The sequence below is a fragment of the Pseudopipra pipra genome, chromosome 9, assembly GCF_036250125.1.
Source record: "Pseudopipra pipra isolate bDixPip1 chromosome 9, bDixPip1.hap1, whole genome shotgun sequence".
NCBI classification, from domain to species: domain Eukaryota; kingdom Metazoa; phylum Chordata; class Aves; order Passeriformes; family Pipridae; genus Pseudopipra; species Pseudopipra pipra.
Genome location: NC_087557.1, coordinates 13,400,294 through 13,427,465, shown reverse-complemented (window position 1 = coordinate 13,427,465; position 27,172 = coordinate 13,400,294). Strand labels below are relative to the sequence as shown.

Sequence of the window (27,172 nt, the reverse complement as noted above, 5' to 3'; positions counted from 1 at the left end):
GCAAGTCAAAGGCAGACAAAGAGGTGCCAGAGAGGAGCAAAGAGCACGCTACATTCTGCACTGTAGGCAATCAATGAAATAACGTACACATGAATTAACTCATTAATGATTCCTGGAGTGAGTCTTAGAGATCATGAAACACCAACTGACAAGGCTCTACAAAAAAAAAAATCTGTTTAGTAAATGAAAAATATACCACAAACAAACCCAAGTTGGTTTCAAATTTATTTATAACTCAGTGTACAATCCATAAATCAAGAAACAAAAGGCACAGTATATTTTTAATCAAAGCTTTTGGAGCTCACAATATACGGTATAAGAAATTGAATTGATAGATCATTTATTATTGTTATGAAACTAAAGGCTTTATATTCTTAAGTGAAGTAAAGCGGACAGCAATATGTTCATATTAGAAAGTTCCTACTGTGAGTGAGAACTGGATTAAAATTGAGATATTGCTTAGCAAGACAGACAAATCTATATTTATTTTTGTCTGTGAAACTATTGCAACCATACATAACCCATAAGTATAAAGAAGCGGCACTGGGGGAAACCACCTTGCTGGTTTGCCCTGTGTGTGAGTGTTTGGCAAACACAGCCTGTGGGGTGTGTAGTCCATTGGCACATAATCAGCTCTCTGACCTGTAACGTGTACATTCTGAAACATTAATTGCAACAATTAAAAAGTTATTTAGATGATGAGCTTGGACCAAAAAAATGTTGCTGCTTCTCGGAATCCTGAAATGCAACTTGGACTTCCTAATAAGCTGGTTTATAACTGTTCCCAGAGAGATTTTACACTGGGGGGAGGAAGCAACAGTCAAGGAGCCATGCAACACACAAATCTGAACAGTCCAGCATGTGTCAGTGCAAAGAAAATTCATTCTATAAAGTGACTAGTGTGAGAAAGACTTAGAAAGGATTATAAAAATACACTACCATATGTTGTAGTAGTTGAAAGTGATTAATCCAGTTCTTAAATCCCATTTTAAACTCCCTTTCATTTCTGTCTATAGAAAAATAGAAGCCAATTGCCTTGTTTGAATGCTATGTAGTTAATTACATCTTCTAAGAAACTATTTTAAAACTAAATGTAATGTTTAATTACAAAATGCCCTCCCTAAAAACAGTTAGCTTGTACATTGATTTGTAGTTCATTAAAAATGCTTTTTTAATTATATTTCTAGCCAGAAAATACATAGACATTAAAGAGTCTATAGAGAAATTTTGAAATCACAGCATGAATTTGTGAGGAGAAAGTTACACTTCAAATAGTGGACAATTGACAGCCACAACCGCCTTCCTGTAATTTCAGAACTTAATTGTTGTAAGAATAGTAATTATAAAGCAGTGTTCATTGTAACGGCTATCAATACCACATTTTTTTTTTTTATATGAGTAGATTTTCAAGGACTAATTAGAAAGCAAATCAATTGCACCAAACAAGTGTAAAGTTCACGTTAGCTGTCGGACCGATCACCTCAACACGCGGGGTTCACGGCTAAGGGCAGCCCGCGCTTTGGTTCGTAGGGTGTTGTCCTGGAAACCATGCGGATGCAGTCAATAACAGGGCAGACGCTGAGACACAGGGTGCAGCCTGTACAGCTGTCAGTAACCATGGGCAGGTGGGTTTCGGGATCAAACTGGATAGCCTGCGAACAGGAATAAACATTATTGATGTCACTCACAGAAAAGGTCAAAATTGCTCCCATTTCAGTGTCTGCATTTCCTGCGCTACAGCACTTGCAGACATCTTGGTGTGATTCTGCACTGCAGCTATAGCAACTGTTCAACTGGCAGGGAACAAAACAACCCCCTCTGTAGACACTGGAAACTTAGAGATGTGGGCCAACTTATACCTTGGCAAAAGCTCATAGGTCACAAGGGCTGGTTAAAAAAGGAGGAGTTTGGCCCATGATATTTAAACTCCCAGAAGGTATTTCTCCTTCAAATGAAGGAAATATTTCATAAGATAGCAATGTGCCAGGGTATTGGTTCAGAGGAGACACCAGACCATGCCTGTACGGCTTCAGCACAACGCTGGTCACAATGTGTTCTTTTGATTTTTATTTTCATCACAGTAGAAACAATCTACTTTAATAAACAGTAGGGAAAAACACAGCACACTGTGTCTCATGTGATTATTTTCCTTTGCAAGTCTTCAAAAGGGATATCAGAGTTTGGGGCACACAGACTTTCCTTTAGTTCTTACATTCCATGCAGTGAATCCTCATTACCAATAAGGGTGATAACTGTATCTGAATGTGAAATAACAATTGCAGTCTCAATGAAATAAGCTCCTGGTATAATGGAAATAGCAATTAAAAGCAAAAACAAAAGCATCACACAACTGCAAAAGCTTCAATGTTTAAGAAGCAAGACTAGAAAAGTAAAATATTAGAAAAACCTGCCCAAAACACTGAACATCTACTTTAAGAGTTTAGGAGGGAAAATCAGGCCTGAAAGCTGAACTCTGGCTTCTGTGCAAACAAGCAGTGTCTTAGCAAATCTCCCTGACCACTGTCAGCAACTAGGGCAGGCAGGGAGGTGATACGAGGTACTGGGTGCTGCTGCAGATGGGCTTCAAAGGCAGATTTGCTACATGTGGGGTTTCACTGCTCAGACGGCACAGAAGTTGCTGTAGCAACCAGAAAGGGCATGAAGTTGGTAGTAACTACCCTAGATCTATGAGTTTTGGTTTAGCTTGAGCACAAAGAGAGCTCTGGCTTGTGAGTATTTAAGGAGGACTCCTTTCTCTCTCACTAACAACAATGCACATCTTGAAAGGGAGTTCAAAGAGGGAGAGGAAGTCAGGACTACAGTGCTAACTTTAAATTAAGGGAAGGTTTTCCGTTGGAGTCACACAAGGTGACAGCTCTGTAGAGCAGCATGGAAATTTCTGAAACAAAGGGAAGTATAGAGCAGATGCTATTTTGAAGGAGGTGTGTGTGTTGTTGATTTATTTGCAATTAAGAATTGCTTTGCAATTCTTTGCAATTAATTTCTTTTCAATTTCTTTAATTAAATAAGGCAAAAACATCTTTTTTGTGCTTAGAAAAAGTCCTGGGGCTTTAAACTTTGGTTCTTTCGGTGCTGATTTTTTTTTCAGTTACAGAAAATAAAATTTTACTAAATATAAACCCAGTCTTTTGCTCACCAGGGGCTATATCCTCCCTTTCAATGGGAAATCTGATGGAAGGGGAAGAGGTGAAGATTGCAGTGTCAAGAAAAAATTTAGACAGTTAAAAGACTACTGTAGTAATCTACTTTGGTATAAATGCAGCATTAATTTTCTTGTATTGGGAAAAAAAAACATCTTTGCTCTGATATACTTGTTTTAATTGCAGGAGTTGATTTTAAATGGAAGACTTCTTTCTGTGACTGTATGTAGTACAGTTCCTCAAACCTTCTACTGATTAGACTGAATCAAAGATGAACACAAACTCTTGGTGTGTCCAGAGGAAACTTGCTGCTCATTTAAAGTATTTATTTCTGACGAGCTATTTTCAGACTAAGATTTATGGAAAACTTTGTGTAGAAATTATTGTTTACTGCATATTGGATTCCATGATAGTTATGCTAGACCATATTTTGGTTTTCTAAAAGAGGTGAGTTTTCCTGTACTGCCTTTTTTGCTGCAGACCAGTCCATCAGCTCCAGTGGACATGGCACAGAATGACACGAAGACGTGGATACATATCATACATCTTATGCTACCATACTAAGCAGAAATCAGATGAACACTTTGCTGCAAGCAGGAGCCTCAGGTCAAAATTTTGCTATTTGCTGGTCACAATGATTTCTGCAAACTTCAACCTGCTGCTCTAAACCATGACAGTTATCCTGGAGGAAGGATCTGTATACTCAATCAAGATCAAAACAAAACCCCACCTGCCTGAAACCAGAATTAGTTCAACTTCAGTTATGCTACAGGAACAAGGACCGGGTTTCTTAAAAAGCATTTGGCAATAAGACCAGCCCTTGTCAGGAAGGGACACGTTCTCCCTTTCTCCCTCATGTGCTTGAAAACCATCAAGAACTACATTTACTGCCATGCAACTTGGGACTCCTTAATTTTCTTCTTCTTAAAAAGAATCCCACTTGCAGTTAGGGAGGGCCTGTGGCAGTGACACGCTCTGCTGGGCAGTGTCGCCACCTTTCACACAGCTCAGGCAGGGCTTGTGTGCCATGGCCTTGGAGCATGCTGGGGTTTGAATCCAGTATTTTAGGCATCTGTTTTTACCACCTGCTCATTAACAGAAGGTGAATTCTGCTCATTAACAGAAGGTGAATTCTTTCTTCCCAGCAGCAGAAAGATAACTCATCATGCCTTTCTGCTAATTACAGCTGTGCTCTTACCTGGTAGCCAGAATCATTACAGGTCATGTAGCATTTGCCACAGTTGATACACATTTCCTCGTCAATCAGAGCCACAACTTGCTCTGTGTTGCACAGATCACCATATGTTCCAATATATTGCAGTGCTTTTCCAATTACATCCTAGGGGAAAAAAATAGTTTAAAGACTCATTTATAAGATACCTAAGCAGTTTCTACAGCTGCACAGGAGCACTCTCTAGTACTTTAATGTGGAAGATTTGGCCATGCATTTTGATGATGTTTAGGATTTTTCTTTTAAATTTCCAAGTTGCTGACCTTCATACCTCCTGTAAAATACAAAGAATGCTCCATACAGGCACATTTTGAATGCAGGCAGTACTAGAAGTATACACTGTTGTACAATGTTCTACAAATAAGTTACACATTTGGTCCTTGATTGAAAAGTGCTCAAGATCAAGCCAAATAAGAGACACAGACAAGTCTGCCCAAAATTATAAACTTCAAAGTGTTTGCCTTTGTTCTTGTGTTGCCAAGAAACATGATAAGGATTTATTTTTGAATTCTGTTTCTCAATATTTTTGAACAAGCAATACTAACCTTATTCCTATTAGTCCAAAAATTATTCCAAAATTATCAGCAACCATTTTAAGTGCCTAGTAGTATGTTGTATGTAAATTATAAATCACCTGTATGATTTATAATCTCATACAATGCTTTATATATATATATTGTTTTCCACTATCATTGAAGAAGAACAGAATTACAGCAAGTTAAAATGTCATTGTGTAACTTATTTTGGGCAACATTACTTTGAAAAAAAACTAAACATCCCTAATTATTCCTATGCCAAATGAAAGCAATGGTTAATGTGGCTTTATCAATGTTAGCTCTAAAGCAAAGCTCTGCTAGATTAATTAAACGAGAAAGTGTCTTCCTAATCTGCTAAGAACTTGCAAAACCAGCTCTGCTTTCTGAAAGAATGAGGTCTACCTGGCCTTCAGCACTTGTACAATAGTATTTTTATGTAAAGAGACAAATCTCTTTCTTCACTGGATGCAGTAGTAGTATCTATGAATTTGCTCCTAATGACTGTTGAGGTAGAAAATTCAACCAAATCCTATGCCCAAGAAGAAAGACTGGCAAATGGTACTGTTTTCTTGTTCCAAAAACACTCAAATGTTTTCTCTCTGCCAACCCCCTGAGTTGCTGACATGTGAAATACCTTGATTGCACTCATTCAATGCTAAAAGCCTTCCAGTTCTTCTCAGCAACATGCAGAGAACATTAATGCTCTTCCAGCATAAACCAGCTATGGCACATTGCTAAAGGCAGCGTGATGAGCATGGACAGATGACTGTGAGCAAGTTATCACAGCTTAATGAGTTAGCACTCATCGGTAGAGCTGTGTGAGCTGATTATGTGCATGGTCCAAATTCATTGCAAATTTGAAGTAAAATCTGTTTGCTTAAACTACTGTAAAAGGTCAATTAACTACTATGAAAGTGTTTCAACTAATACTTTTTACTAGAACAAGACTTGAACATGCAGCCCTTTACTGTGACTCCACTGATGAGCTACAGTAACTAAATCAAATGTGATCTCCTAGGAACTGCTCATATCCCTGTCTTTTCGGTTCCACTTCTTACTCAGAAATGTTCATGGATTTACTGGATTTGCAGCAGTTTTCAGGTTGCTACAGTTCTCAGGTGTCTGCAGTCTTCTGTGTCAGTTGAAATATTGTAGTAGTAGAATTCAGCTCCAGCTTTCTAAACTCTCATGTAGGCTTGTCTGTTGACAAGTCCCACCTTTTGAACCTGCTACAGGTTTCAAAATTCACATCTTTGTGTGATCTACTGCCCCCAGCAATACTAAGTATCCTCTCTTGTGTGTATATACCTCCCAAACGTTCCACTGTCAAAAATGCGTGTCTCCTGCAAGTGATGATCTGTGTACTGAAGAATTTAAAGAAACGATGTAAAATCTGCGCAACATACAACGAAGAAGCTTTCCACTGCCTGCCCATGTTGCAAAAGTATCAACATGGGGAGATTCCTGACAGTGAAGGGCTTTTCAGTCTGCAAAAGCATACGTTTAAATAGCATAAGCAATTTTCTCAGGGAGGTTCTGGATTCACATCTGTATTCTTTAAATATTGTTTGGATATTAACAAATCCCACAGAGCTCAAGCAGGTTGCAGAGATGGGCTACTCAAATAATCATGAAATGGAGGGCCTTGCTTGTGAGAGAAGACCAAAAAAACCTTACAAGATGTTTAGCCTAGGAAGATGAAGGCAGAGCAAGAATATGATGTCTATATATACATCAGGGAGGGGAAAGACCTATTTAAGTTAGATGACAATGTTGGCACAAGAACACACAATTATAAGCCAGCCATGAATAAATGCAAAGCTGGAAATTAGAAAAGGCTTTTTAAATGGGAAAGGAGTGAGGTGGTTAATGGCCTTCCAGGGAAGCAGCTGGAGGACACAGGGGAGGCAATCCAAAGTTTAGGATACCATTAGATAGCTCAGGAAGTGCTTGCTTGCAACAACATAATCAAAGTTGATTTTCCACCTACAAACTCACAAAAGGAATAACAAAAACAATGCATAAAGCATGGTGATTTCTGAATTTGTAACTAAGTCTCACTTCTCACAGCTTACAAAAATACACTTTTGGGGACTTAGAATCCCAAATAGGGAGGATGATGGCATTTTAGAGGCCTGAAAGTGATTTCAAAAGACTGTGTCAATGACTTACTGCTGATTTACCCTCTTTGCTGTTGTGTCTTTTAATCACTTTTTTCTCTCAAGCAAAAACTGTATCTTCATTCATTTGCAAAGTTTCAAGACATTATTGACTAAAAAAGCAATGGTACTTAAAAGATGTTCTGCAGGTGCACTCTTTTACAGCATCTCAGGGCTTCTTATTTTCATAAAAACATAAATGTTTGGAACAAAATAAACAGTGCAGCAAGAAATAATCAGCTTTCACTGTTTAAAGTGGTTTCACTCCAAAAAGCAACTGTCTAAAATGGCACTATGGGATTCCACACTTGATATATCTCAATGGCCTCCAGATCAAATGTGCAATGTTTACAGACTAATTTTTTTTTTTTTTTTTTTTTTTTTGCCAACTGCCAGACCTGCAAACAGGAGCCAGGTTCTGAAAGTCAAGTTGTGTTCTTTCTGGCTTATGTGTTACCAGCAGCAACTAAAAAAAAAAAAAAAAAGGAAAGAAAAAGATGGAAGTTAAATTTTGTCCTAAGCTGCACCTTTGAGATGGCAAGGACATGGAGTGCTCCTTTTAATTACTGCTGTGCTGTCCTGCTCTTCTTAACAAAACTGTACTGAATGAACTGGGAGAGGAATGTAGTCCTGCAACTGGAACTGTCAGGGAATTCAGTTGCTATGGAGAGAATCAGAGCAGAATCCATTAGTTTTGTGTTACTAATGAGTACAGAAAAAATATTCTTTTTGTCACCAAGCTAGGTAGATGTGATTTTGAGTATACACAAGGAGCAGATCTGTTCAGTAGGATATTATTTTTGCAATGCTATAATAGCTGCATTTTAATCTAAAGGTATCAAACATTTTATGGTGATTAGCTTTTCATTAGCCATCATATTAGTAAACCCATATTTGTAAATACAATTCATGATTGAGCTCTGGCTCCTTGTAGACCTGCTGTGTCCATCTTCATGCAGACCTTTTTGTATAAGACCCCACTGTGCTCTAGAGATGATGAACATCACAGGCCTCTCATTAGAAAGCCATACACAGTGCAGGTACTGCACCTCACATAGCAAGTTCAAAGGGAACACACATTAGGGAGGTACCTGTCTTCCACATGGTCTTTTTCCGTAATAAAGATGAGGTACTGACAGAGGGAGAGAGATGAAAAGAAGAAATGTTAGAAACAAAATGATGGATTATGGAAAAAAAAGTCACCAGAATCTGAGGGTACATGACCAAGGTCAATTTACAGTAAAGCAGCTAACAAAAATATGTAATCTGATTAAAACTAACTTTACGTTGAAAGATTACAGATACTTTGCCAATACTTAAAAAAGGTGCTCTGAGATTTAGGGACCTCTAAGCCTTGTTTTCAGTAAATCAGTTGCGGTACCAGCTAAAGTAGGGCTTACAAAATAACTCACAGAATCATAGGCTATCCTGAGTTGGAAGGGACCCACATCATCAAATGCAATTCCTGCCTGTGCACAGGAAAATTCCAAAAATCACACCATGTGGCTGAGAGTGTTGTCGGAACGCTTAGATGAACTTTTATGTTATTATTTAATAAGGTTTCTGTAATGAAAATTATGCTTTGTGAATCTATCACAATTCTTTATGAAGACTGTGAGGTCTTTCAAATAAAAAAAAAAAAAACAACTAAAAAACCAAAAAACCCCAGTAATTTTTATGTTTGACTAGGCCTCTGATAGGAGCCTGTGACACAACAGAGCTCTGAAATTAAGTAGTCATGAACTGGGATTGCAAATTGGTTAAAGAGCAAAAACAGAGCTAAAAATAAAGATGTGGAAAACAATGACCAATGCTTAGAAAATGTAAAATATTAATGGAACAAAGCATCTCAATTTTCCGGTTTAGATATGATGTTGTTTAACATGTTTGAGTGTCTTTCAGGAAAAGATTTGAACCAGAAGAGTGTAGAGTTGGTACAAATTTTAATTTAAACTGAAGAAAATCCAAGAAACTTGTAGGTATTTTAAAAAACTAGATGAAGAGATACTATCACGGTGAAAAAATGCAGCTTGACAAACATCTTATCAAAATAAATAACTTTTGCTGATCTTGCCAACAGATACATTCTAGATAAAAAAAATCTGCAAAAGAAAACACAGTAGGAGACACTATCGACAGCTCACGGAACCTTCTGCTTGGTGTGCTGTCCTGACCAGAGGCAAGCAAACTAGCAAGATGTTAAGATAGAAAATAGCACCATAACTACTGCAGTGCTGTTGTTATAATTAATCAGCCATGATATGGAATACAAAGTCATTCCAGTTTCAACCACAGAAGCACAGTGCCCTGGAGCACTGGGCAATGATTAATGGGAAGAAATTTAACAAGCCCAAAAGCCAGATTCTGCACCTAGGATGGAGAAACGCTGGGCAGAAGTATAAATTAGGAGAGGAGTGACTGGAGTGCAGCCCTGCTGAAAGGGATGTGAGGGTTCTGGTGGGCAGCAGGCGCATTGTGAGGCACATTCTATTCTATTCTATTCTATTCTAGTCTAGTCTAGTCTAGTCTAGTCTAGTCTAGTCTAGTCTAGTCTAGTCTAGTCTAGTCTAGTCTATTCTAGTCTATTCTATTCTAGTCTAGTCTATTCTAGTCTATTCTATTCTAGTCTATTCTATTCTAGTCTATTCTATTCATTTCCTATTCTATTCATTTCCTATTCTATTCTACTGCAGAGCTACTTGAGGCAGTCCTCCTGCCACAGTCAGAGTGGGGAGGGAAAGAGGAAGTTTGGACTCTAGGATTTCTGCCCATATCTGAAGACTAAAGTTTACTTGAACTAGATCAAACACGAGGAATTTAAGCTTGAGGATCTCTGTGGATATTTTTCCAACAGGTCACCACGTCACGCCCTAGCTAAGCTGACAAACAGAGCTATGCCAGAATGTTTGAACTACCAAACAAGGCAATCTCTACAGCAAGACTTGTGGAGTAAAAAAAGGAAGAAATAAAATAAGCAGATAAATGGTGACTGAATATTGTGGTATAGGCCCTTAAGGCAAAAGAACTAAATTATTAGGAAGAAAACACAAGAACATATAAGGAAAGAAATTAAAGTAATAAGGAGGTAACCTGAAATAGGCAAATCCATCTGTGGGAGCTGTACAAAACTGCAACTGGAAAGAAAATATCCAAGGCACATATCCACATATGGCAGAAATTCTGATATTACAGACAAGTGAGAAAAGAATAAACAACTCTGCTGAACATCAAAGCATGCAGTTTCAAATAATATTGAAAAATAGAGAAAATAAAGAGAACAGCCATGGGAAAAGAGATTCAAAAATAAGTTATATTTTGGATAATCACAGAGGGTTTTTAAATTGATTTAAAAAAAAAAAGGCAATTTGACAGCATGTGGAATTTACAAAAATGTTGGAATTTACATATCACCAACCCAGCAGCTGATTAGGCAGATTAGGAAACTTGGGGGGGGAATCAGGAAATTTGCACCAACCCTCCAAAAACACAAGCAGCCAATGCAGGGGTCATACCTCTTTCAAGGGCACCTATCTTTCAGGTCCCATCAGCTTTCAAGCATGTCACTTCACTGCTCCAGAGAGCTAGAGTTAAGCTGGGACTACCTATGAGAACCAGGTACTGACCATTACTACTCCCAATATCCTAGTCTGAACTAACATATTCAGTTAGTGAATATGTTATTCTTTCTGTCTAGAGGGTCAGCCAAGACAGAACTACTTGAAGATGGTCTGGGATTTGTAATTTTAAATGTGAACATTTCTTGGACAGTTACAAATAAATCACTCAAGTCCAAGTTCCTTTGCCTCTCTCCATGGAGAATTCCTGATCAGGGAAGGGTATCAGATAAGTCACCTTTTTTCATTAAGCTTCACTCAGCTTCATTAATGAATATTCTGAATCCTCCTGGCAGATTTTCACCACTACATAATAATAGATGGATCTATTAATAATCAACTTTATTAAAACCTCCCTTTGTAGTGGCAAATTCCCTACTTTAACCAAAACCCAGGTATTTTCCTATTTCTTAGAGGGCATCTGTGGTGAACTGACCCCGTCTGGACATCAGGTATCCACCAAAGCTGCTCTATCACTCCCCTCCTCAGCAGGACAGGGACAAAAAATATACTGAAAGTCTCATGGGCCGAGACAAGGACAGGGAGAGATCACTCACCAGTTATTGTGTCAGGCAAAAGAAACTGGACTTGGGGAAATTAGTTTAATTTATTGCCAATCATATCAGAGTATATATATGAGATATAAAACCAAATAATGAAACACCTTCCCCCCACCTCTTCCTTCTTCCTGGGCTCAACTTATTCTCTAAATTCTCTACCTCCTCCCCACTTGGTGGTGCAGGGGAACGGGTTAGGGTTAGAAGGTGTTGCAGTTGGCTTCACATTGTCTCTGCCTTTCCTTCCTCCTCACAGGGAGGACTCTTCACATTCTTTCCCTGCTCCAGAGTGGGGTCCCTCCCGAATCCGTCCCACAGGCTGCAGTTTTTTATGAACTGCTCCATGTGAGTCTCCCACAGAGTGCAGTCTTTCAGGAACAGACTGCTCCAGCATGGGTCCCTTCCACAGGGCCACAAGTTATGCCAGCAAAACTGCTCCATCATGGGCTCCTCTCTCCATGGGGTCACAAGTCCTACCAGGAGTCTGCCCCAGTGCAGGCTTCCCATGAGGTCACATTCTTCTTTCTGGCATGGGGTCCTCCACAGGCTGCAGGAGGATATCTGCTCCACAGGCTGTAGGGGAATCTCTGCTCTGTCACCTGGAGCACCTCCTCCCCCTCCTTCTTCATTGACCTTGGGGTCTACAGAGATGTTCCTATCACCTAGAATCACAGACCAGTTTGTGTTGGAAGGGACCTCAAAGGTCATCCAGTTCCAACCCCCCTGCCACGGGCAAGGACACCTTCCAGCAGGCCATGTTGGTCTTGAACACTCCCAGGGACGGGGCATCCACAACTTCTCTGAGAAAGCTGTTCCAGTGCCTCACCACTCTCATAGGAATTTCATCCTAATATCCAATCTAAGCCTGCCTTCTTTCAGTTTAAAGCCATTCCCCCTTGTCCTGTCACCACATGTCCCTGTAAAAAGTTCCTCTACAGTTCTCTTGCAGCCCCTTTAGGTACTGGAAGGGTCTCTGTCTCCCCAGAACCTTTTCTTTTCCAGGATGAACAGCTCCAGCTCTCAGCCTGTCTGCATAGGAGAGGTGCTCCAGCTCTCTGGCCATCTTGGTGGCCCTCTGAAGGCTTCCTTTTTGTGTCTGAGTTTGTTCAGGGCCTCATAGCATTTTTCCCTGACTTCCTCTTTGTTGGGATACATTGCTCCTGAGCTTGGGAGAGGTGATCCTTGAATATTACCTCTCTTTCCTCCAGGGCTTTATTTCATGGTTCTCTGCCAAGCAGATCCCTGACAAGGCCATATTCTCACTCCTCTCTTCGACTGAAGTTGCTGGTTTTTTCCCTCCTTTTAAAATATGTTATCCCAGAGGCACTACCACCATTGCTGATGGGCTTGGGCTTGGCCAGTGGCGGGTCCGTCTTGAAGCCAGCTGCCCTTGGCTTTGTCGGACACTGGGGAAGCTCCCAGCAGCTTCTCAGAGAAACCACCCCTGTAAGTCCCACCACTACACCAAAACCTTGCCACACAAACACAGTACAACCTCTCTTGCTGCTGTTTTTCTCATTATGGTTAAAATATTAAAGAGATGTTCAGACTGGAAGACTGTCACGAATCAGCTTTGGCGACGCCTATCTTCTTCTAATTGCTTCAGTTTCATTTAACCAAAGGTGTGAAAAAGAGGCTAACCTGATTTCAGTGGCTGAGAAGCTCCTCAGACACCACTCAAAAGTATTCAATATCTTTTAAACAAAAGTTTGTATTTGGGGGAATTCATTTTCCTCTTCCCTGCAGAAGGGCCTCTTTTCTTATTTTTAATCCATCTCCTACTACTTGGATCTTTTTTGCTTTTGTACTTGGAGTTAGGCTTGATAAATTATTGACCTCAACTTTTTATTTATGTTTTTTCAAGTCTTTATGTCTGTTTTTCCCTCTTGCTAAACTTTTTCCTTCATTCGGTTTATTTGCTTTTGGATGGTATCAGTTTTTTGGTTTTCTGCTGTTTTCAGAAGCAAGCTATCTCATTGAAAATGCAGTTATTGGCTCTTGCTTCTTCTTTTTCTTTTTCCCTACATCAATACTCTCTCCCTGCAAAGAGAACAGAATCATGAAACCTCAGAGGTCAAGCAGGCTTTGAAAATGCTCATCATAGTGAGGGGAAAAAAAAGAGTAGATTGCTGTTCTTTGGAACTTGTTGTATACATATAGAAGGGAACCTCAGCACAAGAGGAGGGGAGTGATTTTCAAAAGCGTGACATAAACCAAAATAAGCAGTCCAGAAATCTGAGAGAGGTCTATAGATGTGGCAAACTATTTAATTTAAACAGGAAGATGATTCAAAATTTCTCCTTGGCTGGTTTTGCCATTCTACCAGTTAGCTTGGAATACTGGATATACTGGTAAACTGCAAAATTCTCTTGGTAATTATGTGTTATTTTGAGCACTGTTCATATTGTATTTTATGTTTGACCTTATTTTTGCAAGAATTCTTACAGGTGTGATCATACAGGGAAAGTTACCTACCTGTAGATATCTGATATTCTCCCATATATGAGCAAAACAGTCAACAAATTAACAGACGTAATTTCCAAATTGCTTTATAAAAGGGTCTACATGAGAATCACGATTTAAAAAGAAAAATAATAAATTGCTCACTTATTTTTTCTATTCAGACTTGAAGTTTAAGTCAGCTCTGAAGTGAACACCTAGAATAATTAGCTTATGCCGTTTCATTTTATTGATATTTATTGGCTAACTAAGGGAAGAGAAAAGCTTCAATGTATATATTATGCAGTAGATAGAGGTCACAGGTTTTATTTCTGCCTTGACATTTACTCATTGTAGACAGTGGATCAGCTACTTAGACAAACATTCTCCAGCTTTAAAAGTTCAGTCTGAAAACCTATGACACAGCTTTTATATGTACTGAACACCAACCTTTTCCATTGATCCTACATGAGGGATGGAGGCATTTAGCACATTGCAAGTAATCAAAAGGTATCATGCAAAACAGCTCATACTGTAGCATTCAAACTGAAAGAAATTGTAAACAATTCTGCTTTGCTCTTCAAGGCATTACCCCTGCTTGTTCTGCAATTACTGTTCCATTGCCTGAATATCTTCATTTTGAAAAACAACATTAGAGAAATACCTATACATGTACATCACAAATCATTTCTCATTGATTTTGGTTAAAAGCTAGAAAGTCTGCATAAACAGTTGTCTTTGATGCCCTCTAACTAGCTTAAAAGCAGTAATAACCAACTCAAGCTGCCAGAAATGACTGTGCATGTCAACTGCCTGATGGCCGATCATTTCCTATGCATAAGCATATATTTTTGTTACCTTGATTGCTGGAATGGGCTTCTTCGGAATGAAATGCTTTTTCTCGGGAAGCACAGCAGTCATGTTCTGTGCCTTCAGTTTAATCTTGTTCTCAGCTATTATTTTTTTGCGTTGTTCCAGGTAAGGCCCAAAACTGGGTAGTTTCTGAAACAAAAATGATTATGCTTAGTGAGTGGGGGTAGTAAAAAGGTGAGTCTGATCCCACAGGTGAAACCCTAAGTCCATGCTGACCGTGACTTGCTTCTTATTCAGGAAGTTGAAATTGAAAACAGCAAGACTGCACCAGAGTGAGAAGTGAATAAAAATCAAACATGAACACTGGGATCTGACTTGAAAATATATAATGAATATTAAAATATTAATATCCCACAGCAGAAAAATAGCTGAATTGCAGGTCAGCATCCCACAATCTATTATATCCCCATTGCATACTTGCTTGTATATAAAAATGTATCATGTTAAATAATTCAAATGTGTAACTCTATTTCTATTTTATTTCATACTATGTGGTAAGGTATCAGAAAATTATCAGTTTACTTAGAAGGGTTCCACCAGTATTTAAGATTACTTGTATTGATATCTGAATATATCAATACATATTTTTTAAAGCTTATAAACATATATTTTGCAGTCTGATAATAGAAGGCTGTCTTGACCTGTCAAAGTAAGGCTAACAAACACCAAATGAACTGAAACACATTATAATCTCCTAATTTACCTCCGTGTCCCACTTGCAATCTTTTCTGCAACATTTAATCCTTGAACCCAATTAAGCAAACTCTAGAGGAAGATTTCACTGAATTGCAAAACTCATGTCTCACCCAAGAACATGAAAGAGCTGGTTAAGGATTCATAAAACACTCTGCTTCCTGACAGAAGAAGTCCCTTTGCTTACCTAGCAGAGATATGGACAACTGTAGTGTGCCACGATCACAGAGTTCGGTGAGCGAAAAATGGTAAAAAAATGGATTTTTGCTTGATGCAATAGATCATGCCCTTCCTCCCCTGAAACTAGTTTCTTATTCTGCAAAAGTATTTTATCCACCTAACTAAACCCTGTTCAGAAGCTACAGCAGTACTGCAGAAACCAGCAGGTAGTAACAGGGGATACACAGCCTCGGCAGCTGCTAGCATTAATTCACGCTAATAATACAACCTCAAAGAGCATATCGAACAAGATACAGTACTGCCGCAGTCATCAATTTTTTAAGAGGGAATTTCAATGTGAATTTTAAACCCCAAATTATTTAAAAATTTACAAATTATTATTTTTTAAAATGAAGTAAATCCAGAAGAGGTTACCCTGCCCTTCTGATAATCCTTAGGAGAAAAATTCCTCGATGAGCTCCGTCAGCCACAGTACCCAACCCTGGGACCTCAGGCTTCTTGCTATGACAAACAAAAGCTTTCTTGGCTGTTCAGTTTTTGGCACTCTGAGCATACAGCCAGAGGGTGAGGTCCTTGAAATGCTTCTCTGCTTCCAAGAGTTGGTTTGTGGCCTCAACACATTTTTAACAGCAAGTCAGCATGAGCCTTGCAGTCTCCTGGAGCTCCCCGGAGGAGGTGCCCTCCTGCAGGCTGGAACTGAACCATGAGACAAACCATCAGTCTGGGCAAATGCAAGGCCAGAACTGTGAGGGATACTGCAGACCCCATCTGTCCCAAAGGTAGGTGTAGCCCAAGTTTCCCCATTGTCCATGGGCTCTTATTGTGTCTGTTCAATGAGAACTTGGTTCCTGGATGTCATGTTCAAGGGCTTCCTTACAGACATCAAACAAACTTTCCTTTCTGTGCAGTTGCCATATGAGAATTGTTCTTGGATGTCTTAAAATAAGGCTTTATGAATTACTCCAAACAGAAGTAAGGAAGCGGCCTTACATACTAAAGTCAAATAAGACAGCAAAACCAGGATTATTTTATAAGGCAAAATGAGCAGAAGGAAGAGTTTGTTTAATTTCATTCTAATCAATAGGCTCTAAAGCACAAACATGTAAACTCAATTCTTTACAAGACTTTTAGAAAGCCTAAAACTTTTAGCAAAAATCAAAAACCCACAAATTTTGCTAAAAAGTGTTCTGGTATGTCTACTAGGCCAAATCAACTAGAAATACATTTTTGGCTATGAATAAGTAGTAGCTGTGTCACTGAGAAACTATTTCCTCGCCATAATTTATGTGCTGATGCCAACAACTTTGACTTGAGAGGGGAGGAGACCTGATGACAAAGCATTGTTGGATTCTTTCCTGTCTGGCCAGGAACTGGATTGCTGACTTTGAGAGTAAGTAGCAAAGCTAATTTTGCTGATGTTTTAACTGAAGTAGTAGAGAGAGGAGACAGTTGTTCATGGCTTGACTGATTGAAGATCATCTTCAGGAAGAACAGCCAAATCTTTTCTTAATAAATCCTTTACTTTTCTGTTATCTTAATATATGCCCAATCTCCTAATTTCTACTGACAGAAACACTGGGTATACTGAAGTGAAATAGACGATCTAAGGAAGAGTGTGGAAGAAGAATTCATTTTTGTGTATAGGTGAAGAGCGAATTACAAAGGTTTATTAATTTTCAAAGTTGTAAGTTGAAGTAGATTTTTACATCTAACATATCTGCTATCTGGAATGTACAGCAGACATTTCAAAGAGTGTGTAATGCCACCAGTTCCATAATTCAGATGATTTGTAATGACGTGTTCAGCTAAATTAAACTGTATAATCTGTATTTTTAAAAAATAAAAGAAAATATGATTAATCTAGAAAACTGTTGTCCAGCTTTCATATTTGCTGTGCACTGCTGTTTTTCTGTCAAGAATTTGGTAAAATGGAATTTAAAATAATTAAGGAAACATGTAGGTCTTGGTCCAGGCTGGGGCATACACAATGAGCTTCCACTGACTTCACACACTGTGTGCCCATACAAACGGCCTGGTTATTTGGAGTCTAGTAGTTCACAAGCAGCCAAGCCAAATTTCATCAAACAACACTGAAAACCAACAATCTTTTCTATAGTAATAAATAATACATGAAAATGTAGCCTCAGGAGCTTAGGAAGGACTTATTGATGGTTCCCCCGTATGAGTAATGCACAGACACAGGGAATGCAGAGGAGAGTGCTTATTGTTTGGAGCTGTGTTTTCAAACATCTTGCAGTCAAAGGCCATATGAAATGGCAAACGATATTTTAATGAAATATGTTGCTGGGTACAGAAAATGTGGAGACATTGAAATAACTGTGGAAGAAATGGATATTTAAGAGATTTTAAAATTAAATCACCTCTAATCATTGTAGGGGATATCTTCCTAAGCACATAGGGGATTTAATAACAAAATTCCCAATGAAAGCACAAGCACAGAGCTTGGTGTGTTTAACTCTGTTTGCTTTTGAAATCTTTATATAGTACTTTTTTTTTTTTTAATTTCCAGATAATCCAATGTCACTAAACTCTCCATACATGATATCTTTGTTATATCAACATCTGCCTAGGAAAAAACCACAATTAATATGAATATGTGGAGCATAGCAAGTCCTTAGAAGACTGCAACAAGCAGAGTAATTAGATAATTCTCATCTACTTATATATCTGTATCAGTGATGTCTATAGCTGCATTATTTGTATCCATCTGTCTCTATATAGACATAATTTAATGTGTTTCTACTGGAGGGATAACATCAAGAATGGAGCCAAAATAAATACATTAAGTGAAATTATTTCATTGTTTATAATTGCATTATCACAAAACTGGAAGCTTGACATATCTTGCTGGAGTATTTTACAGAAAGAAAGCAAAAATCCAAATCCTCCCTCGCCCTTCACTTCCAAAAGCTGCCTTTTAACTGATGAACTGTATAAATCTTCAGCAACATTGTGATTTTTGTTTCAGTAGTTTCTCCAGGGATTCATCATTGATGAATTTGTTCTTACCAAAAAAGCTAAATCCTGCTCATTTAAAGATAACAGTACCTTCCACTAAAACTGTCTCTATTCAGATATAAAAAAGCATTACTCTGCCAATAGAGAACTGACAACTTAATGAATCAACAATGAAACCTTAAGCCAGAGAGCTTTAAGGTGAGCAAGTCTGTTTTGATTATAATTTATTCATGGATCAATCTAAAGGTAATTGAGCATATTATGAACTAAAAAAGATTCTTGTTTCCTAATGGCAAAAAGTAGAAAGAATCCTGCACTTCAGATTGATGCAATTTTTATGGGCACACCAGCAAGCAACCTAACCAGTGGAACAGGCTGGTGGATAGGGCAGTGCAATATGTGTCAGATGACCCAGACGTTATTTCTAACTTGGAAACTGATCTGCTCCTTACTCTGGGAAAAGCCACATATGTCTCCATGATGAAGTCATGGGTTGCTTATCTGGGACCTGTCTGCTACTAAGGGGCTGGATGCCATCTACTGTTAGAAGACACAGATTTCAGCTGGCACAGTGTATTGAGTTTTCATGGCAAGGTTTTGATGGGGGGGGGGCTACAGGGGTGGCTTCTGTGAGAAGTGGCTAGAAGCTTCTCCTATATCTGGCTGAGCCAAGGACAGCTGGCTCCAAGATGGGCCTGCCACTGGCCAAGGCCAAGCCCATCAGCAATGGTGGAAGTGCCTCTGGGAAAACATTATTACATTAATAACAAAAGGAACAGTAGAGAAAATGTGGGCCCACTACTGAATGGAAAAAGGAACCTTGCAACAGAGGTTGCAGAGGAAGCTCAGATAGGGAACACCTTCTTTGCTTCAACCTTCACTGCCCTCAGGAATCCCTGATCCAGGAGACCAGGGAGAAGGTCTGCAGAAAGAAAGACTTCTCCTTAGTCAAGGAGATGTGCTAAAATGGCTGCATATATCTAGAATCCTTATTACATATTGCATGTACATGTAATACATGTAATATGTTCTTATTTTACACTGTGCAATAATTTCCATGCAGTGGTCTGCCTCCACCCTGTTGCAACTTCACAACAACAATAACAACAAGAGCAACGAGAAGAACAACAATAGAAAGATTACTGAAGTTTCCTGAAGTCATATCTGCTTTCTTCCTTGTTCTCAGAGAATACAACAAAACATGACTCCAACATTTCCAAAGAGAAAGAAAACACAAGGTTCCAGTACCAATGAGCAGCACCAGTAACAACAATGAAATCTTGTGACAATGTCAAGTAGCTTGTGTTACTTCTGGGGAAAAAAAAAACAAACCACCCAACAAAAAACCAACCTAACAGTAATGCCAACAGCTGAATTTTGTTCCTCTGAAGGCAGCAAATAACACACATTTTCATATTCATAGATCTATATATGAAGAGAATATTTTGCAGAAGCTTTCCCCGCGGGTAAACTGCTTAACTAATGAAAACTATGTATGGCAATGGAGAAAGTAAAGATGTGAATTCTTATTCTGTTAGACATTCTTATTCTTTCAGGCATTCAAAGCTAAATTCTCTTAAATAGCTGCTTTTCTCTGTGTCAGTCCCATACCCTGCATGGTAAGAGCCCATGGCAAGAAGAAGCCATCCAGATGGCACTAGGGTTCATGTCAACACCTCCAGCAAGGAATCCTGCAGGAGTCCTCCCCACAGCATGGGGGCAGGAGATGTGTAATGGAGAGGATGGGATACTTCATTCTACCAGTTTCCACCTGATAGTGAGTTTCTTGGGCCAACATCAGCTGTTGCAGCCCCTGGAGCTGCTGTAGTTCCATTAGCAAGAAGCCACAGGGATTTTGTCCCTTGTATCAAAGGGTTCATGCATTCTCATGGCTCTGTTTCTTAGAGCTGAGACATTTCTGGGTTCGCTGCCTTTAATGATGTGGAAATGCCTTCAAAATAAAGGACAGAACACAACAATTATTCAGAAAAAAATGAACTCTGCCTTTCAGTTATTTTGATTTTTTTTCTTGGAACTTTTATTTGCTTCGTAAACAGCACTGTCTCAGTAATCTGCAATTACTGCACATATACTTGTTCCTGTAACCTCTGCTGCCCACTCTGCATGTGTATATACCATCACATTTAGTAACTCAACTATTCTGCCTGCTCTTTAAACCATGATTATTTAAAGTGGTTGAGCTAACCCCCAGCCCTTCAGTAATTCTGAGACTAAACGGAACACTAATGTGTATTCTAGGAGAACATACTGCAGTGACCTCACCATGAGATGTATAGTACTATGGTTGAATGTGCAGATAAAACATTACTTAAAATAACAATTATTTATTCTTTCATAATTTTTCTAACACTGCCAGAATTTTCTCTTCTAGTTCCAAATCACAAACAGATTATTCTTCATGTTCTAACTCAAATATTTGGTTTTTAGCAGGATATATGCACCAAGTGAGGGAAAAGGTTTTAGGATTATAGGCTTACTATAGTGCAGCAAAAACTTACATTCTACAAATGTACTGAAGTCATGAAATATTCATCAATAAAACAAAAAAAGAGCTAATATTTGCAGCAAGCTTAGACATTTACAATCAAAAGCCAGGATGACATAGATGATAAAGAAAATGTTACCTTCTGGGGTGAAGAAAAGAAGATACTGATACACATTACTGTGCTACTTCATGAACATCTGGCAGTCTGTCACTTAATAGACAACAACATCTTCTCTAAACAGAAGAGACTTGAATTCATCAGGGATTCCTGTAGTACAGTATGTGCTTAACTTAAGTACCTGCTTTCTGTGATTTCCATAGATTACCATATTCATGACACTGTAGAGTGAAAGCATTCTTCTCACTCTCTAACCAGAACATGCAAAAGAAATTAAAACGTTGGCAGGCACTTTGTCTCCAGTTTGTTGGACACGTGAGGGAAGGACTTTCCACCCATTTATGCAGATGAAATTCTGTCAGCTAAGCAGCAGCATAAAGAAGATGTCAGCAGAATGGCTATTAACAAATATCTGGCAGGCAAGCAAATATAACTGTATTCAAATGTGTTTAGGAAACAGGGATTAGTATCAGTTGAGCCTTAGCTTTGGAAAAAACTTTGTGCAAACAAGATTTGTACTTTTACTAGTATATAAGTAAAAATCAGTATTCACATTTTCATGTGTATCTATAGACCATTTGTATACATAACTATACATTCAGTTTATGCACTTATTCTATCAGTGCTGTAAATTACCTGATCACATGAAAAAATGCCATTGTTAGATAGTTTTACCCACTTTCTCCAAGCTGGCTGGTAACTGATCTGTTGAGACCAATGCTAAACTAATCTGTTTCTTTGGATTTAACCACTCTCTTCTGGGAGTATATGTACTGAGGAGATAGACTCCAGCAGTACCAGATTGTCTGTTTTCTAGGTCCTTTCAAAGAAATTTCAGAGATGTTAGTTAGACTATTAAAAGAGAAAAAAACATCTTTTCTTACAACTCTGAGAAAGTATGCTTAGTGGCTACCAACCAACCTGTCAATCATAGATGCTGCTGACCCAGCAAGGTGAGTAGAACTGTATTAAGCTGAATTTATTAATGCCGCTTGTGTTAAATGAGCTGGGTCAGGTACCAGGAGCAACCTCACCCTGTTGCTAGAACTGTGAGGCCCAAGGAAGCTGCATTTAAACTGCCCACATGACCCATTTGAATCTGTTCAAAAGCTCCTTGAGCAACCCGACATTACCGCGCAGCCTGAGCGCAAGTTACATGTCATGGGCAGGAGGAGGTGAAAAGCACCATATCTACATCTGCCTTAGCTCTTTCACACTCTTATCCAGCATCGCCCTGGTAGAAATACAGCTCTAGACTCCTTGCAGTACTTACTCACAGAAACCCTATGTAGGCACCATGGCCATGCACAGTATAATCAGTAATGCCTGTGAAATCCATGCTCACGGGGGATGGGAGACTACACAGAGAGGCAACCTCTTCCAGACTCTGGAAGAAATTGAGGTTTTGAAAGCCTCTGTTAGGCTTTGGGTACCTTTGGTAAAATAACCAGTGCTTCCACTGTATGCAAAGAAAGTGCCTTTCCACCATTGCTATGTGTGTGTTTCAGTTGTGTGTTTTTCTTATCAAGTATTTCTTCCCAGCAGTTAAACCTTCCATAAGAGGTAAGAGCATACACTTTTCCCATCTGCTGGAACCTTTACAGATTTTTGTTTTGCTTTGATTTTTTTTTTATCCTGCCTTTTTGCTTTAATGCATTTTTTTGCATGGAAGCTCCAGATTTATAACCAACTTGCCTATACTGCAAACAGTGTATAATTTCAATATATCTAGAAATAAAGTCCACTTTACCCTTGTAGATTACACATCACATATCTATACATATATTATTCTACTAATAGACTACTTAAATGCAAACCACTGCTAATAATTCCTAAGTAAGCCTTCTTCCACTTCAGATTCATTGTAATCCATCTCTTATGGCAGACGAACTACAGTACTTATCCTCCTCCTGCACAGGCTACAATGCTTTCCCTTGTTCATCTCTCACACACAGTAATCCTTCCATCTCTACTTCACACAATCCTAATTTAAATGTAAAGTATTCAGTGCAGACAAAAGAGCTCTAGTCAACTCTTGCAGCTATGACCAAGGAGACCACCACTGCCTTTTAGTCTTCAAAGTCAATAATACAATGCTTTTCATCATCACCAGAATATCCTAAACTCACTAAATTGCATGCTAAGAGTCATAATACTAATAGTTCTAGCATTAACAGCAAATACTTTCACCCCTAGATAGTCAGAACTCCCTTCAGCTGTCAGGAGGTAGGACGAGAAAATGCTGAATGCTCTCCTATAAAGAGTTTGGGTGTTCTGCTTTGATTAAGGCCTTCCAACAGTTTAAAAAATGTCACAAAATAACACATAACATATGACATTAAGAAAAAAAAAATATAGCCAGATGGCAAAATTAGAATGGTCCACTAAAGGAAAGTGATGCTGAAGAATTTTTATAATTTGAAGCTATTAAAACTTTTAAACACATCTGAAAAGAAATAAGTAACTGCTAAACTCTTTAAAATCAATATTACATCAAAATTATCTTATGAATGAAATATCAATAATACATTACAAAAGCAATAGCTTCACTAAACTGACATAAATGCTTTTACCCCACCATCAAGTAGTGAGGAGACATCAACATGTAGGTACCAAAATAACAGACGCTATATAAAACCCTAATGTAGAAAACCAGAAAAGTTCTCATTAGAATCCAAGTCCCTCACAGCATCTCTCTTGCATATTTATCTGTCTTTATAACAACTAAAGTATCTAAAGTATCATTATATTCTGAATATGGCATTACAATGGTCAAATATTCTAAAATGCTAATTTGATTAGATTTTCACTCAAGTCAATCAGAAGAATAATTTGATTTTCAAAAATCTAACGTGCAAATCATTAGAAATACAGATCACAGGCATACATCACTGTACTTTTAAAAACTATCTTGTTTTAAATTACCACAATAGCTTTAAAATGAGTTCTGATCATCTTGTTACTGCAAGACTTCACTGATTTGTATGCACAGTTAGGCTTGCAAGCAAATGCATTCAGCTTGCCCTCTGCTATTAAATATAACCACAATCACATATTGCTCAAATAGGCCATCCACTTTTTCACTGGTTATGTGCTCCTTACAGACACATAAACCTTTCCTTTACATATCACTTTGCACTATGTAGTCACTGTGGGCTATTTTGCAGGTCAAACAGACTGACATGACACAACAAACCATGTAATTGATACATGCAAAGAAACTCCTGTCTTGATCCTACAAGACTTTTATGCATGGCTCAAAATGCAAGGAGTTACATTAACTGAGGTTAAGCCTCTGTGCAGCGACTGGGGGTACTGGGACCATCTCTCACCAGCTCATCACCACAACCAACCCACTCTTCTTGGATGTGCACACCTGGTTCCACCTGACCTCATCCCAGGAGTTACAGGTGCCCAATAAAAGGTAAAACAGAGTGTACAGTGTGCACATTTTTTACATTGTTTGAAAAAACTGTCCTGTCTCCAGCTGTTCTGCACTCAGTTCCAGATAACACACCTCTCGCTTCACACGAGTGATCATGCAAGCACTACAGAGCTTTGCTACTCAAAAATCTGCCACATTTAAAAATCTCATCCTCATTTAAATCGTAAAAACAAAATTATTTTTATTTCTTGACATAATTCAACTTGTTGAAGTTATGCCAGATATTTATAGTGATTCAATCAGCAGTTAAAAACAGTCATCTCTGGCCATTTCAACTATTAAGACAGAAAGGGAAACAAAATTTTCTACTTAGTGCAGTTTCTCTACACTAACGTTGTCTACAACAGTGTTGCTGCTCTAAAGGTCACAGATGACATAATTTAAATTATTATAGATAATTCATGTCATCTATCTGCCTGAGGTTTTTTTTCTTGTTTTCCATATTTTATAGAAGTGCTGTGTATCCCAATGGATAAAGCTCCGAGGAGAGCTTCAGTCTGAGCAGCTTATAAAGGTGGGAGCAGTCACCACACTGCTTCTCCTCAGGAAGGCTGGGGCCATTTCCTGCCTTCAGAGAACATGCAGTGAGTGGTCCTGTACAACACCAGGCTATTGTAAGGACATTCTGCCAGACCCATTTTTCCATTGGAGGTCGTCTTGCAATTTCAGTTCCTGACTGAGTTTTGCCACTCAGTTTGTTGTAAGGCAATGGCAGCGGTAGCAGTGATGAGAAGTGGACTAGATATTTGTTCCCAGGTTATTTGTATGAGTGAATGAGCCCAGGCTCCACCATTTCCAAATGCAGTTTGGTAGTGGGATTTCCAGAGTGCCCCATCCTGACCACACCATCTGCAGCAAATGCTGCAAAACGACTGTCAAGCCACGTAAGTGTGACTAATATGGCAAAGTTTAGGTGCTGAGATTTGCTGTTTGAGACCACGTCCACTGCTCTATTTTTCCTCAAAGCCTATTTTAGAGTGTAATGAGTTTTTATGTTTTTCCTTTCTGTTAGGCCTATGTTTCTCCAGCAGTACTGCAACTAACTGTGCAGCTCGATGCTCCCTAGTACACAGACATCCTTTTGGATGGAGGGTTCTGTCCCAGAATAGCTCTCATAGGTGCCCAGTGGCATTTCTGCTCAGTGATCTGGGGACTGTCACTTGATCACACATTGTACAGCTCCACTTACCTGTGAGGTTGCAGTACTCCAGGAGGTGACAGGATTCCGCCTTGGTCATATAGTCAGTGTGAAAAATTGATGGCTACTAAATTTTTGCCTCATTCAAACACTCTTTTGAAGTTGTTTTGTAGTCCCTGCCTCAAACTGAAAAATACCCAAATTAAATAATACTTAAGTTCAATCTTCTGATTTTCTCTATTTCTATTATTTTGAGATTCTGGCATCCTGGTTCAGTTGCCTTGTTTTCTTGTGCACAGCAGCCTGGTTAAGACCTCAGGGGTGTACATCTCAATCACTTTCCAGATGTTGAGCAATGTGCAACACTGCAGGTTGTGGTTACTGATAGGGTGCTAATTTTGGCTTTATAAAATGCTTTCTAATAACTGATGGTCACTTTGTACTCGTATAGTTTCCTGCCCTTGGAACATAAGGATTGATGTTTTCACTTCAACACATTGCTCCAATATATCTCAGCTGAACTGCTCCTACACTCTGCTGGTGGATTTACAAGCCTTTTTGGAGGAGCTGTGTCCTATATATGCTGGATGCAAACAGTAGTCCCTCCCCTGCTCTGCCTTGTGCAACATAAAGGCCTTGGCATTTACATGCTGCAGTGCTGTGCTCTGGGATATTTTGTCCAGCTTCTTTATATATGAGAAGATTGCAGCAAATACAACTGTAAGTTGTATTCATAGCATGATTTTGTTTAGTAATCACCTCAGGAGACTGTACAGATCTGAAAAGTGTGGAAAGGTATTGTGAGATGGTTTATGAATCCCACTAATCTTCAAACTGACATTTTCAGGTGTGGGTCTATCCTGCACGGTTTTTATTTTTTAGGAGCTAGGTAATAGCCTTTAGGAGGTCAGCAATTATCCCAGTGCTCCAGGAGTCAAATGCAATTTCATCTCATTTTATTTCATTTTAGATTTATTGCCTTGGTCATTTCAAGCAGATAGATGAGAATGTAATCATGATCAGCTACAGCTTTTGCTGCTCTGTTTCTGCATCTATACAGCTATGGCAGTGATCCCAGCCAGCCTCATTAGTTCTTCTTGCTCATACTGCTGGCATTCTTCTACCACAGTTTTGATCTTAAATTGCATTTTCTTCCACTGGTATCCACACTAAGGGATGCTCAAAAGATATTGAGGTAGTTACAACCTGTAATTCTTATATCTAATACATTTGCAAATATATTAATATTGCATCAGAAGCTGAAAATACTTTTACTTTTTTAAGATGAAAAGCATATTACCACCTGTATAATGCCTTGCTAAAAGACTATAGATATGTACAGCTTCCCATATTCTCTCCAGCTGGTTTGCTGCCCATCCGACCTGTGGCTCTGCAAAACCTCAGCAACGAGACTTATGCTCTCCTTACTTTCACTTGCCTTACTGCTTTTTCTCTGAGTGCTGAGATCATTCCATTAATTCAGTGTTGCATCGCTGTGTCCATTTCCAGCTTTTTTTTTACCTAGAAGACATCTCAGAGCTTT

At 38.8% G+C, this 27,172-nt stretch overlaps 1 protein-coding gene and 1 long non-coding RNA gene across 9 annotated transcripts in view; one reads left to right on the top strand and one right to left on the bottom strand.

The window, feature by feature from the left end:
• Nucleotides 1-212: 212 nt before the first annotated feature.
• DPYD (dihydropyrimidine dehydrogenase) overlaps nt 213-27,172 on the bottom strand; it is a 337,796-nt gene continuing 310,836 nt past the window's right edge. For 6 of the 8 annotated variants that reach the window (XM_064664686.1, XM_064664691.1, XM_064664688.1 and 3 more), the window contains 3 exons: nt 14,556-14,699; nt 4,360-4,500; nt 213-1,652 (listed from right to left, as the gene is read on the bottom strand). In XM_064664686.1, coding sequence (XP_064520756.1) covers nt 1,482-1,652; nt 4,360-4,500; nt 14,556-14,699 — 456 coding nt within the window. In that variant the 3' untranslated portion in view covers nt 213-1,481. Of the gene's footprint in view, nt 1,653-4,359; nt 4,501-14,555; nt 14,700-21,067; nt 21,197-27,172 lie in introns of those variants that run through there. The other 2 variants (XM_064664689.1, XR_010432716.1) reach the window with 2 other exon arrangements.
• LOC135418889 (uncharacterized) lies at nt 14,696-17,311 on the top strand. Its single transcript, XR_010432720.1, has 2 exons — nt 14,696-16,833; nt 17,014-17,311. It is a non-coding gene; the product is annotated as an uncharacterized LOC135418889 (long non-coding RNA).